Raw genomic sequence first — 15,285 nt, forward strand, 5'->3', positions numbered from 1 at the left:
GCTACAAGAACCAGCAGCAGCAGCAGAGATTCTCAGTGCGGTTGGAGAAATGGCTGTTCTAGGTAGTAGCCAGTTTGTTCATTTACTTTCAGTCAGGCTTCAAAACAAACTTTCTAAATGGTTGATGTAAAAATCCCATTTTTTGGGGGGTTTTATTTTTAAATGACCCTTCCTTGTGTTGGCTTGTGTTTTTACTTCTGTCCTTTCTTCTGCTTTTCCTCCCTGTTGATGACCCAGATGAGGATCACTGGTGTCTCGTCATCCATCTGCATCTTGTGTCCTCAGTTAGTTCTCAGTGCTTGAATGGTTTTGTGTCTGCCTTTGTCTTTGCCACCATGTTTTGCTACCCTCCTATCAGTTTTTCTTCTTCCACCTATGATTTGTGTTTTTGTTAGTTAGATTTTTGTGGATTTAGTTTTGATTTCTTTCTCTATTGACGTATTTTTGCCTGGTCACCTGCACATCTCAGTAGGTTCCTTCATTGAAGCTTGTTCCTTTCCACAATCTGCCTGCTGTGTCTGCACTTAGACTTTCAGTGGTCACATGAACAGACGGTATGACAGGTTTAAATAAACGTGGATTTAGCCTTTTATCCAACAGCTGTATCTGGCAGATTGTGTTCTTTCCACAATCTGCATGAGTTCTTTTCTTGATCCTTGCTCTCCTTGTTAATGACTTTAATGAACTGGCATAGCTCTTTGTAGACTGCTGTCCTGTATTGTTGTCATGGACTTGCCAGTTGTTGAGTTGTTTTTTTTTTCAATATTATTATTTTTTCTGGCATTTTTTTGCCTTTATTAGTCAGGACAGGGGCTGCAGGTGTCTCAGTGGTTAGCACCGTTAGCGCCTCACAGCTAGAAGGTCGCCAGTTCACGTCCCGGTGAGGACACCCGGGATCTTCCTGCGTGGAGTCTCCATGTTCTCCCCGTGCAGCGTGGGTTCTCTCCGGGTTCTCCGGCTTCCTCCCACAGTCCAGAAACATGCTGAGGTTAATTGGTGATTGTAAATTGTCCGTAGGTGTGAATGTGAGTGTGCTTGGTTGTCTGTCTCTAAGTGTAGCCCTGTGATAGACTGGTTACCTGTCCAGGTGAACCTGCCTTCACCCTGAGTCAGCTGGGATAGACTCCGCCCCCCATGACCCTAGTGAGGATGACGGTGTAGAGATGATGGATGGAGGAATAGTCAGGATAGTGAGAGAGCGAGACAGGAAAGTGGAGGGAGGACCTGCAGCAGATGGTCATGAGCGACACTCAAACTCATGACGCTGCGTCGGAGACCTACAGCCTGTTCATGGGTCGCCCACTCAGCTGGTGAGCCATCTGGGTGTCCGATCTTTGAGTCATCTTTAACAATTGCTTAATGCTGTCTGAAAGACACTGATGCCCTCTTTTTCACTTCCAGGTCTGTTCATCTTTCCATAGCTGTCCATAGCATTCCATACCAAGAGCTGTCAAGTACTGAATGTCTGATTTCAATAAAAACTGTCTTAACTGTGCCGCTTTACACTACTTGTGCATGGAAACAAAGATTCATAGCACATTTTGTGCCAGGGGAAACCCACTGTCCTGTTACTCCTGAGTACTATGGGTGACCTGTGCTCCTATGACACGGTTGTACAGCTTTACTTTGTCGTTGTTCTGTTGTGTGTTTATGTAGATGAGTATTTCCAGAGCAGACTGCGGTGTCACCAAGGCGTGCTTCAGTCAGCCTTCAAACTGTGATCCTGCAGCCAGTGCTGACTGTTATTTCTTGTCAGCTATGATGCTGCCTGCCAGTGGTGGCGCCGTCCGCTATGAGATGTCGGGTCCTTCTAATGGATACATCTCTTTTGGATTTTCTGATGATCAGATGATGGTAATGTAAAGACAAAATTCTATGAAATATTTCATGTTTTTCAGCCTCTGCAGTAATGAAGCTTTTTGTGTACTTGTTTATAACAGCACACATCTGGAAAAAATAGCTGCAATGCAACGACTTGCCAACATATTTTGTGATCAGTGCAAAATCATTCATCAACAACAGTGGGATATTTCCCCTGACAACTTTAGAGTTTGTAGAATGGAACCACAACCCTGAATCAGTCACTATATTTGTTTAGACCTGGTTGGTGTTTGATCAAAGTTTGCTGATGACCTTATGACACATTCTGATGTAGTATGCGCTTAATTCCATTTTGTGTATCTGTAGTCACACTTTCTGAGAACCAGAGGGCCACAAGAGACACAGGGGATGAAAACAAGGGTGAAAAAAAACAGAGATATCATGGACCGAAGTCAGTCCGTCAGCTTCGTCACACTGTTAGTCATTCAGTTATGCCATATACCAAGATCCAATTTCTAACAATGCCCAGTGGAAGACTGTGACTTTAGCTTTGTAAAGGGCAGTACTGTTTGTTATTTGGTCAGCATTTTAGCTTTGGACAGATTTTATTTCAGTGTGAATCACTCTGACTAGTGTTTCTTGTGGTGCCAGTTTCATTTGGGCCTCAGCAATATGAACATCTAATTGTTTGGCAGTTACTGAGTACATTCATGGTCCCCAGCAAAGCCATCATCCTCTTCTCTGTAACAACAAAAACTGTCTGGCTTCTTGAACTCAAGAGTTTGAGTTTTAGACGTCATACTGTTGAAAACACTGCAGGCACTGAGTTTCTCAGCAGGCTGATATTCATGTGCTGTAAGAGAAACACAGCATTTTCAAAAGGAGCCACTTCTGTTGAAGGCATGCGACTACTGTATACTGAGCTTGTCTTTTCTCAGGGAGATGATGACATCTACATATGTGGCATAAGCAGCAGTGGACTGGTGCGGCTGCAGCATGCTTTCTCAACAGGACGTACGACCCCACAAGCACTGCCTCTGGTACTGAGTTCTTCTGATTCCAATGATTTACATCATGACACGGTCAGAATATTGTTTGTCATACCGTGACATTTCTATTGTTCTGGTGCTGCCAAGCGTGAACATTAATTTGTTTGGATTCAGATTGATAATGAATTCTTTCTATACAACAGGGGAATGTTTCTGAAGTAAAAGCATCAATGCAGGACAGTGTGATCAGCTGTTCCTTCACTTCCATGAACACTGTTTCTACTCAGAGGACTTCTGGCTTCAACAAAACCTACCACCTAATGTTTGCCCATGGACCCAGTGACAACGGTAATGGAAACAGGTTGGAGGAGGAATGAAGATATCATGAGTACAGCATGGGTGTCCAAAGGTTTCATGCCAGAGGCCACATGGAAAAAAGTCTGAGCTCTTTCACAACTAGCTGGCCATGATTCTTTGCACTGACAGTTGTTGAATTGAGGACTTAAATTATGCGAGTGGGTAGGTAATATCTGCACATAAGAAATAATATAATTAGCTTGTAAGGATGCTGTTTTCACACTGGTGCTTCTATCACATAAATCTGATCAATAGTGGAGATTCAGTGGAGGCAGTGTCTGCCAGTCACATCAGCGTCAACAGTTTACTGTGGAAAAGTTCTGAAAAAACTCTGTAAAGAGGATTTCAAAAAACGGTCATGACTGGTTTCTATGCATCAGTTGACTTTCTAACCTCCACCGTGCTTCGCTCTTGCCTTAATAAACAGTTGGACATTCTGATTAGTTCAGAGGACCTGCTACATTCTTACTGCACCCCAGTTCTTGTGTTTTCAGAGAAATGGTCGATGGGAATCTTAAATTTAGACGCCCCTCCACATCTCTTCAGTCTGGCAGTCCCTCACACAGCTCAATCAATCAATCAATCAATCTTTATTTCTAAAGCACTTTTCATACTAAATATAATTCAAAGTGCTTTACAGATTAAAAACAAACAGCTGTTTGTTTCATGTCCCTACAAATTCCCTCAGTCTTTGTCTGAACTGTGGACTGTTAGTTTTTTTTTTTTTTACTGGTTTTAAGAGTATATAGATCTAAGATATATAAGAAAAGATATAATATATATATATATATCCAGATGTAAGCTAGCTTGCATCGGAATCACAAATTACGTGCTCTAGACGTGTGGACGTTCAGTGTGACCCACTCACGTGCCTGTGTTTAACCCCCATCACTTTAAAGTGCAGTATCATAGTAATTCATACATAAACGTAGTTGGCTGGAGAAATATGTGATGTTTTGTGATGTCTGTGTGTGCTACAGGACAAATCCAGCTCCATACGGGTACTTTCACCAGCACTGACAAGGTAGACATTTCCAAACCTGGGCTTGTCCGAAAAGCTGGATTGCCTCATATCATCAAAGCGCACGGTGAGATTTCAAAGTGGAAGCACACACTCATTTTATATATACACTACAGTTAGTCACTTGGTGTGTTCGACACCTTGACAGCCACTAAATAAACGCTCTTGTGAACGGGCTGGATAATGCATTGGCTGTTTAAAACAGAAGTGTACCAGTTAGCAGACCCACCACTTTGGTCCAAATGGAAATATTTCAACATCTAACTGATAGATGCAGTCAGATTTGTTTCAGACATTCATGTTCCCAACAGATGACCTGTATACAGGTCAAAATGTCAGATGGTTCAGAATTGTTTTGCAACAGGTTTTTCAAGAGTTTCAGAAAAACTGTGTCACAGTTTGACACACAAGGTGCAGACAAAATGACACGACCACCCAACAGTTGAAATCAATGAATAAGATTTATTCCTAAATACTAATATGAATATGAAACAAGGTATCAAACAAATAGGTAATATAAACTACCGCTAACGAATACTTACTCTCAGGACATTTATCAAGACGTCCTCTAAAGGACGACGAACTAAATTTACAGATTAACAAACAAACTTATCGCGACGAATACAAACCTAATACTGGTCCTACTGGTAGAGTAGACGAGAGACCGGCTTAAACTACAACTCTGAATGCATGGAGGGGAGACGGAGGAGACGAAGGTGGACCAGATGACTTCAGCGGAGGGACACAGAGGATATGGAGAGCTGGAGCCAGAAGAATCCAACAGTGAGGTGAAGGGAATGAGTAGTGGATCTCAGTTGGCAGCGAGCGTGGTGAAAGTGGAGCACAGGAGAGTCGAGTTAGAAGCAGAATCGAAACAACGAGCAGAGTATATGAACAACCAGAAAACTAACGTGGGTTTTACTACAATCCGGCGTCGACTTGTGGCTGCTGGCGTCTTAAATGGTGAATGCAGGTCTGAGGAGTGGAAGGCAAGCCACGCCTCACTGCAGCTGGACCAATCGGCTGATTGCCAACTCAAAGCACCTGGTTCCCCATCACTCCGGCATGTTGCACAAAACAGAAGCAAACCCAAAAATGCTCCACTAGGTGGAGCCAAAGGCAGAGGTCATGTCAGACTGGATATTGGTCTCTGTTGGCTCGAACACCTGGAACAAGAGGATGCTTTCCGAGTGGTGGTTTTATATATTTGTACATGTTTTCCATGCATAGTTCATATACAAGCTCCAACACAACTACATATAAACAGACAGTACAACAGAAATATTCTCTTTCTTTAGGTGTTTTTTTTAAAAAATACAGTTTTGCATATTGTTTAGGGTTATGGATCAGGTTCAGAGAGTAAACTGTGGACAAAGACACAGTGGACAGGACGTCCACAATGAAAATTTTTACAAAGATAGTTACACAAAACCAAACTATTTACAAGAATATACAGGACCAGGGAGATTTCACTAAAGGAACTACAGGAAGTATTAACTGGACGTAGGTCAAAGGCTACAGAACTGAATACAATACCAACTGCAAAAATGGACACAGAACTACAACTCCTGGCAAAAATGATGGAATCACCAGTCTTGGAGGATTTCCATTCAGTTGTTTAATTTTGTAGAAAAAAAGCAGATCACAGACATGCCACAAAACTGAAGTCATTTAAAATGGCAACTTTCTGATTTTAAGAAACACTAAAAAAAATCAAGAAAAAAAGTGTGGTGGTCAATAACAATTGCTTTTTTAAATCAAGCACAGGGAAAAAATTATGGAATCATGAAAAACAAACAAACAAACAAACAAACACTACAACACACCACTAGTACTCTGGTGCACCACCTCTGGCTTTTATAGCAGCCTGCAGGCTCTGAGGACTTAATGAGTGACAAACAGCACTCTCCGTCAAACTGGCACCAACTTTCTCTGATTGCTGTTGCCAGATCAGCTTTGCCGGTTGGAGCCTTGTTGACCATGTTCTTCAATTTCCACCACAGATTTTCAGTTGGATTGACATCTGGACTATTTGCAGGCCATGACATTGACCTTATGAGTCTTTCTTCAAGGAAAGCCTTCACAGTTTTTGCTCTATGGCGAGATGCATTATCATCTTAAAAAATGACGTCATCATCCCCAAACATGCTTTCAATTGATGGAATAAGAAAAGTGTTCAAAATTTCAATGTAAACTTGTGCATTTATTAAAGACGTAATGACTGCCATCTCCCCAGTGCCTTTACCTGACATGCATCCCCATATCATCAGTGACTGTGGAAACCTGCGTGTCTTCTTCAGGCAGTCGTCTTCATAAATCTCATTTGATCGGCACCAGACAAAAGTTCCAGCATCATCACCTTGCCCAATGCAGATTCATCACTGAATATGACTTTCATCCAGTCATCCACCATTGCTTTTCCTGAGCCCACTGTAACCTTGTTTTTTTCTGTTTAGGTGTTAATCTTTGTGTGCATCTGCTATACTTGGAAGCATTCAGTTGTACAACATCTTTTCATCCCCACCATCAAAAACCTGAAACTAAGTACTGTATGTTTGCCACCAACAGATGGCATCCCACAAAAACCCTTGAAAAATGTAAGCAAAATGACAGAAATGGGCTTTAAGGTGTGGTTGCTCTGGGCAGTGCAGTGGGGAATGTAAGGGAGTTACACATCTGTGTCCAGGTGCCATCCAACTGCAGTCAAATGTTTGGACAAAAGAAAGAAATCGACGTTGGAACGTTCAAACATTATGTTGGCTTTCAGGAGCTCTGATGCTGATCGCCTGGATGACCACAGGATCACTGGGAATGATGGCAGCCCGATATCTGAGAGGAGTGGGCAAAAACCAGAAAGTGTGTGGCAAAGAAGTCTGGTTTGTGGTAAGACTAAATGGATAAACGATGCATCACAGGCTTACTTCTTGTTTTTAATGTGCAATTTGGTCCACATAGGAAAACACACAATGTAAAATCAAACATGTATGAAAATGTAGAGTCCAGAAGTAGAGACTCACTGGGTAGATGTTCAAGATAGAATCAACAGAAGTGAGCTCACTGCTGTGCAATATCACCCAACTGTACCGCCTTAGAGGAACTGCATTACATCTAAGCTGAACAGTGTTTAAAAACTAAAAACATAAGTTTAGGTTTTTGTTGTGACTCTGCTGCAAAGCCAGACCCAGTGATGGTCAGTCTTGTCAAACATGGTCCAAAAAAAAAAAGCTTCACACTGTTCAACATCTGACATGAATGATGTTTATTTAATACAGACGAAAATCTCACGCTTTTGACTGAATAAATAACTCTTTACTCTTCTGTCATACTTTTGCAAACTCCTCCCAAAACATCCACCTTTTGACTGATTTTAATTGGTCACCAATCTTCCTGTGTCCTTTTCCACCTTTGCGTTCTACATGTTTGGCCTCTACAGTATCACGTATTTTTTGTGTTTCTCCAGGTCCACGTTGCAGTGATGAGTGTGACAGTAGCAGCCACAATCACTGCCTTCATCCTCTCTTTCTCATATGTTAAGGAATGGTCTGAGGTCAGTACACAGCACTGATAGGACTCAGTCTTTTTGCAGCTTCTTTTGATGATTTGAGGAAGTTTAGTTAGTGCATGGGCTGCAGGTGTCTCGGTGGTTAGCACCGTTAGCGTCTCACAGCTAGAAGGTCGCCGGTTGGCGTCCCGGTGAGGACACCCGGGATCTTACTACGTGGAGTCTCCATGTTCTCCCCGTGCAGCGTGGGTTCTCTCCGGGTTCTCCGGCTTCCTCCCACAGTCCAGAAACATGCTGAGGTTAATTGGTGATTGTAAATTGTCCGTAGGTGTGAATGTGAGTGTGCTTGGTTGTCTGTCTCTAAGTGTAGCCCTGTGATAGGCTGGTTACCTGTCCAGGTGAACCTGCCTTCACCCTGAGTCAGCTGGGATAGACTCCGCCCCCCATGACCCTAGTGAGGATGAAGGTGTAGAGATGATGGATGGATAGTTAGTGAATGGTTGGGGTAAAATCCTTGTTTGAATGTGGATGAGGTATCTATATATATATATATATTGATTTTATTGATTTAAAAAAAAAAAAGTGAGCTTTTACAAGATTGAATTTCCCTTCTGGGATAAATAAAGTATTTTTCATTACATTTCATTCATTTTCATTCATTTCATATATATATATACACTGAACAAAAATATAAACACCCCTTATGTCAAATATAAGAGTTTTATTAACATTTGGGTTCCGCAATATACAGAGAAACTCAAAATGTATTTTCAGTAATTACTGATCTTCATATCAGCATTGATAACATCGTGGTCCAGCCGTTTGTAGCGGATTGACAGTCCTTTGAACATGACAGGGGTCAGGTTGAGGAATTTGATTTTTCAGTATCTTGTGCCAGCTGCATCTCTCAGAGCAACACATCTTCTTCACATGGAGTTGATCAGATTGTCTATGGTGGCCTGTGGAATGTTATTCCATTCCTCCTGGAGTGCCACACGGAGCTGACCCACATTGCCTGGAACTGGAACACGGGCGAATATGCAGGCCAGTCCAGAACTTCAGTGTCCTCTGTTTGAAGGAATTCCATGCAGATGTGGGCAACATGAGGTCGAGCATCGTCATGTTGAAAGGTGATGTCATGCTGGCGCACAAACGGCACAACATTTGGGGTGAGAATCTCGTCCCAATATCTTTGTGCATTAAGGTTCCCTTCAGTGAAGTGCAATGGTGTTCTGTGCCCGTATGTGATGCCTGACCACACCATCATGCCACCACCTCCATGGGCAGCCCTGGGCATAACATCTGCATCTGAAAACCGTTCACCCACACATCACCAGACACGCTGTCGTCCATCTGCACCATACAACTGGAACCTGGATTCATCCGTGAACATCAGTCTTCTCCAGCGTGCCAACGGCCATCGGACATGTGCATTCACCCATGTGAGTCGGTTCCTACGCCGGACAGCAGTGAGATCCAGACCACGGTGAGGGCGCCGAGCATGCAAGTTGGCTTCTCGTAGGCGGCTACGGACAGTCTGAGGTGTGATGCGTCTGTTATGCAGACCAGTAGTCTCATCAGCTGTGTGTGTCGCTGGTCTTAGCCGATCCCGCAGATGGACGAGCTGGATGTGGCGATCTTGTGCTGGAGTGGTCACACGTGGCCGACGAGGATGAGGTCGATTTGCAGTCGTGCCAGTCTGTTGGAAACAAATTCTTTAAACGGCTGATGGACACTGAGCTGTGCAGCTACTGCTCTGGTGGACATCCCTGCATCCAACATGCCAATGGCACGCTCCCGCATTGCGACATCTGAGGCATTATGACTTCTGACATGTGACATGTTGGGGTGACCTTTATTGTCCCCAGTCCAAGGATTGTCCAGCTGTTGCTCATTATGTCTGATCACACACTGGACATGCCCACCCACGCACTGAGTAAAAAACAACTCACTGAGTAATGCTCACTGACAGCAAGTTGGATTAAAAATGATACACAAATCAAGAGAAATATTACTTTTGTACAATAAAATGCCAGCAAATGCTCATTTGCAGTTAGCTCCACATGGCAACAATATTTGACATGAGGCGTTTATATTTTTGTTCAGTATATATATATTTATATTTTACTATCTTCATCATGGTTAATGGAACATTAAATTCTTTTAACTTGGGAAGAACAGTTTTTCCACTTTATGAACATGATAGAGTGTCGTATCAGAGATGATGCCCCCTTCAGGAGACAATGAAAGTGAACGTTTTGAGTGTCTTGTCTATCAGACGTTCATTCATCAAAACTTACTGTCGAGACTTTTCTGAACATCAGGACAGTGAACGGCGCTAAAACTGTGGCGCTCGGTTGTGATGTGGACAAACTACACCAACACGGAGTCCGATCAGAGACGACGCCGGCAGTTACCTGAGAGAGAAAGAAGCGGTAAAAACGAAAACAAAGGAGGAGGAAGAGAGTCGGACCCATGCTAGGCTAAAGGCTGGATCAGAGTCTGCCTTCAATGTTCTTAAAACGTCTCTGCAGAACCTTACGTTTGTGCTGTATGTTCACTTGACAAAATGTGGCTCTATTCAAAAACCCATGATTCTATCTGCTATCCCTACAAAACATGTACATTAGTGTTAATTCTATTGGATTAAGACATGTTTTCATTTTTGAGGAGCGTAGGACCCGTGTACTATCAAACAACAGATGTTTGCTTCACTATGGACAGATCCTGTTTGTCATCTGCTGCGTCCACCTTAAAACAACTCGATGCACTTTATAGTTCTGCTCCTCATTTCACTACAAAACATAAATGCACCTTTGAGTATGTCATGACATGTAGGTACACTAGCAACGAGAAGAGAAGTACGTATAGAATTGGAGTTCTGAAAGACTGCCTGACAGTGATTTGATCCATTTGGCCCAAGCAGAGGAAACAGTGAAAGGACCACCTGCTGTAAAGCATCGTCCACTAGTGGCAGGGCTGCTGGTTCCAGTGGTTTGGAGCTTTCGTTTTGTTGGATTCTTTTATTTAAAAGAGTAATTCAAAGGGTGTAAAATCTCCATCTATGTTTTTCTGTTGTATTTCTCAAATTCTCTCCTCAGATGTGTCTCAGCAGTTCTGAGTGTGATCGTGTCTGTCAGTGAGTGACACTGATGCTGTGTGTGGTTTGCAGGGAGTCCATCCTGTGCTGGGTTGTCTTGTTCTGATCCTCTCAACCCTGCAGCCCATACTGGCTCTGCTGCGCTGTGGACCCCAACATCCACTGTAGGTCCCCTGCTGTGTGTGTGTGTGTGTGTGTGTGTGTGTATGTGTGTGTGTGTGTGAGAGAGAGAGAGAGAGAGAGAGAGAGAGAGAGAGAGAGAGAGAGAGAGAGAGAGAGAGATTTAACAAGTTCTCAGACACATCAAACACCAGAGGCCTGGACTAGAAGCAGGATCTGGGGTTAGCTTTAGGTTAAATCCTGGGTTTTCGGTCCTACAACGGTAGTTCTCTTCTGACCAGGTCCATCACCATGGTAACTTAGCTGAACCTGCTCCACAACAGGTTCTGCTGGAGGTTGAGACCAGTGGTATAAAACACCTCCACTGGAAACCAGTTCTCTGCCGTAAACCTTCAGAAGGACAGAAAACGAAGCAGCTCTCACCAACATGGCTTCATCAGCATCTATAGAAGAGCCGCTACACATCGGAGCTGGACTGTGAGGGACCACTGAGGACTGTGAGGGGTTTTCAGGACCAGCAGAACCCCTTAGTGCCCCCTGACCAGGACCTCTATGAGCTCCTGTCTGCCTTAGTTCATGTGTCTCCTGCTGGCTACAGACAGTGTCAAAGCTGCTTCATATTTATTTCCATCAACATCAGCCACAGCAGCAAACTGACTTCAGCATTAAAGCTCGTATCTGTAGGACACGTTCATGAGCTGCACCGCTTTGGATCATGGTTCTGTTGGTTCTCCATCTGCTCCCACGTCCTTTCTACACCTCCAGGGCTGCAGCTGGAGGTAGAACATGTCAGATAGGCCACGAGTCTGTCCATCAGGCAGCACAGGAGCTAAAGGAGTCCTGAGATGTGCTGCTGGTCTGATACGAGCCTTCATGATGAGCAGTGATCAGGTTTTATGATAAACTAATGAGCTGATCGTCCACACAGGCAGCAGCTTCCTGCCACCATTCCTTCCTGCTCTGGTCTCTTTCTGCTCCGATCATGGTTTTATGTTCTTCATATCAGGTCCAGATGATGTTCTGCTCCTCGGCGGTAAAGTGAGCCGCTCTGCAGCCAGACTGGTCCGTAGTCCTGATTGGTCAGAGGCTGATAACTCCGCCCATTTATGTGCACGCGCTCAGATCAGATCAGATAACCCTGGGTTGACTTACCGAGTTGATGAACCACCGTCGTAGGCCCGGTTATCCTGAGTGGGCTGTTAGGTTTTTCAAATCTGTCTCGATAACTCCCCCTGCCGTGCCCGTCGGCAAAGCAGTTTGGGGTAGAAGCAAAGGCGATGCACTGGCCGTCGCACGTCATCAAAGCTCTCTGTTCACCTTGTTGTAGGTTAGTGTCATCTTGTAAACCACTTGGGTGTTAGATTTCTGACGTGTTTTTTTGGTTAGAGTTAGGTTTTGGAATTGGTGAAGGGAAGACTTGTAAGGCAAGAGGCCATTGTTCTCCTGGTTGCATTAGGCTTAGATGTCCTGGGTGTGTGGATCTGGCTTCTAGTCCAGACCCTGTTTTAGTGCCCAGAGCCTATTTTCCTACATTGTGTCGATGTTTTATGTCTTTGCATGTATGGATGACTGCTTGGACTGCTGACTGCAATAGAATATAATACATCATACATTTAGTTTCCAGAAGAGTTCACAGTGTTCTTAACATATTTGTTCACCTTACGGTTCCGTTTCAGTGTCCCACAGTTTGGCACTGAAGATGAGCTCCTTCCAGTGTCTCTGACAGGGTTAGAGTTACAACATCAGCGGTCAAGATACTGCTTCCAAGTTCAAGAGTGAAGTTTAATAATTTTAAACACAAGTAGTTTCAAGCCACAAATGACTGATGCTGTTGTTCGCTCCCAAGCAGACAGCCTTGCTGCAACAGCTCCAGTATTTAACATTTTGCCTCTTGTCTTTGACAGGAGGTCTTTGTTCTACTGGTCACATGCTTTGAATGGATTGGCAATGAAAGCTATATCTGGTAAGTTCTTGTCTTACACTATACTTGTATACAGTCTTTCATTCAAAAAAAAAAAACGTTCTAATACAGACATTCTGCATACTTTTGCTGCAAGTCTTGAAATGTGTGCTTGTGTGTGACATCATCCAGTGGCAGCAATATTTACAGGCCTGAAGCTGGTGGACAGCACTGATGACCGATGGCTGATCAAAGTGATGGGTGGTTTTCTTGGATGGGAAGTTCTGTTCTGCATTCTGTTGGAGGTCCATTTAAAATGGAAGGTTAATAGTCAAGGTAAATATGCTTTGTTTTCATGACTATTGTTGTTGATAGCTGCTAGTGTCGTGTTCACCTCTCTAAAAAATGTTCATTTCTCTTCTGAGCAACAAGACAACCAGCTGCAGTTGTTGACTTGCCTCCAGAGACTGATGAACAAGTGTCATCCTGAGACAGAGCTCAGCTTTCAAATGAGATCCCCAGTGAGCATCAGAACTTCTGTTTTGCACCTGCACATATTCACAGTGAAAGCTATAAACCATAGGGGCAGGGTTAGGGTTAGTGCTGTGTCTCTTTGGTCAGAGTGGAGTCAGTTCAGCTCTGATGTTCAGCTCTGGACGATCTAAACCCTTCGACAGGCAGCGTGGAATGTTTTCACCACCATGTTTTACTGCGGGTTTGATGCACTGCATCAGTAGCTTCCATAATCGACTGTGAAATGTTGGTATGTCTCAGACCACCCCACCAGCTAGGTCAAGTTCTTAGAGAGGCTTGTCATCCTCTGAGACCACTACTAAACTGCCATCTTTTACATCCTAGGAGGTTCAGTAGAATACTATCAACTGGATTTATCTTTTAGATCTCATTTGAGCTCTCATCCCCTTGGATGAAGGTGAAACATCTTCAAGAAGTCCAAGTATACTTGTGTTCTCCTGAAGCTCCTCGGAGTAGCATGACTGAGAATCGACACAGATATACTTTACATCCTTGTTTATTCTGTTCTTTATTTAGCAATGTTGTATCTGCGATGAAGGTCTTGTCTATTTCTTATTGAACAAAGCTTTTTTTTATGGTGCCTCTTGTGGTCTGCAGTGTTTTAGAGTGCCCTGTGCTATCCTCTTGGAAACCTGCCATCTCGTCATGACTTGATGCTGAGAAAGCTCCTCTGTGCTCAGAGTAAAAGGTTCAGGCACAGACATAACAGACATATTTATAACAGGTGAACGATGCCTACAAGTTGAATTACTTGTCAGTGCCTCTGCTGAATCAATCAGATCCACTTAGTGGAGCTGAATGCTGTTTGGAATGGAAGTACAAACGGTTCATGGTCTGCACGGATGTAGTGCTTTGCTAATAACCATAATGCCCTTTATTCCTCTCTGAGAAGCAGACAGGGAGAGGAACTATTTTACTCATGCATTGTATTCCTGAGTGCTACGCTTCAAACAATAATCAACTATCAAACTAAGAAAATAATAAATACAATGACACTGATGAATTAAATCTCTCAATCTCAAATTGTCTTTGCTTTGAATGACAGATAGTCCAACCCCCCGCCTGGAGTCCAGAATGGTACGACCCACACATCTCAAAGAACAAACAATCAGAAAACACCAATAATACAGATGATTTCTGCAATAATCTGAATTGTTTTGCCAGATAACAGTTGATGTTGTGCTGATGGCTCTGTTCTTCCTGGGAAACCTCTCCGTGTTGGTGGCGCTCTTGGTTGGAATCGGGAAGTTATGAGCAACAGAAGAGCCAAAAGAAGAGTTGCTTTCACGATTATATGCATTTGCCAAATTTGTAGAAGCATTTTTAAAAACATCATTACACAGTCAGTTTTTTTATTGTTGTTGTTGTTTTTTTTTTAACAAAATGCTTGAACTACTTACTTGTCCAACTTTTGTGCCCTTTCTCGAATATAAAATGAATACATCTTTAAATGCAGATGGAAATAGTTCCCCTTTATTAGGTGGCAGTTTATATGTAGCCATGCACTGATGTTTTCATTGAGGAGGAAGTCACAGATTGTGCTGTCATTAAAATGCACTTGTTCTACACATCACTTGTATGTCAGGCTGTCGCTTGGAGTCCCACTTTGTAGTCACCAACCCTGACCAACTCCAACCCTAACCCACCCTAACCCTAACTCTAACCCACCCTAAGCCTAACTCTAACCCACTCTAACCCACCCTAACCCTAACTCTAACCCACCCTAACCCTAACTCTAACCCACCCTAAGCCTAACTCTAACCACCTCTAACACACCCTAACCCTAACTCTAACCACCTCTAACACACCCTAACCCACCCTAAGCCTAACTCTAACCCACTCTAACCCTAACTCTAACCCACCCTAAGCCTAACTCTAACCCACTCTAACCCTAACTCTAACCCACCCTAAGCCTAACTCTAACCCACTCTAACCCACCCT

The 15,285-nt window shown here is 43.4% G+C and overlaps 1 protein-coding gene across 1 annotated transcript in view; it reads left to right on the forward strand.

The window, feature by feature from the left end:
• LOC103364719 (putative ferric-chelate reductase 1) overlaps positions 1 to 14,598 on the forward strand; it is a 24,956-nt gene extending 10,358 nt beyond the window's left edge. Inside the window, exons 5-15 of the mRNA XM_008291942.1 lie at positions 1,662 to 1,854; positions 2,760 to 2,861; positions 3,014 to 3,158; positions 4,148 to 4,255; positions 6,956 to 7,071; positions 7,649 to 7,735; positions 10,863 to 10,954; positions 12,815 to 12,873; positions 13,003 to 13,146; positions 14,390 to 14,421; positions 14,509 to 14,598. Of these exons, the coding sequence (XP_008290164.1) occupies positions 1,662 to 1,854; positions 2,760 to 2,861; positions 3,014 to 3,158; positions 4,148 to 4,255; positions 6,956 to 7,071; positions 7,649 to 7,735; positions 10,863 to 10,954; positions 12,815 to 12,873; positions 13,003 to 13,146; positions 14,390 to 14,421; positions 14,509 to 14,598 (1,168 nt within the window). The remainder of the gene's footprint in view (positions 1 to 1,661; positions 1,855 to 2,759; positions 2,862 to 3,013; positions 3,159 to 4,147; positions 4,256 to 6,955; positions 7,072 to 7,648; positions 7,736 to 10,862; positions 10,955 to 12,814; positions 12,874 to 13,002; positions 13,147 to 14,389; positions 14,422 to 14,508) is intronic.
• Positions 14,599 to 15,285: the final 687 nt, after the last annotated feature.

Source organism: Stegastes partitus, unplaced genomic scaffold, assembly GCF_000690725.1.
Source record: "Stegastes partitus isolate 25-593 unplaced genomic scaffold, Stegastes_partitus-1.0.2 Scaffold771, whole genome shotgun sequence".
Classification (NCBI taxonomy): domain Eukaryota; kingdom Metazoa; phylum Chordata; class Actinopteri; family Pomacentridae; genus Stegastes; species Stegastes partitus.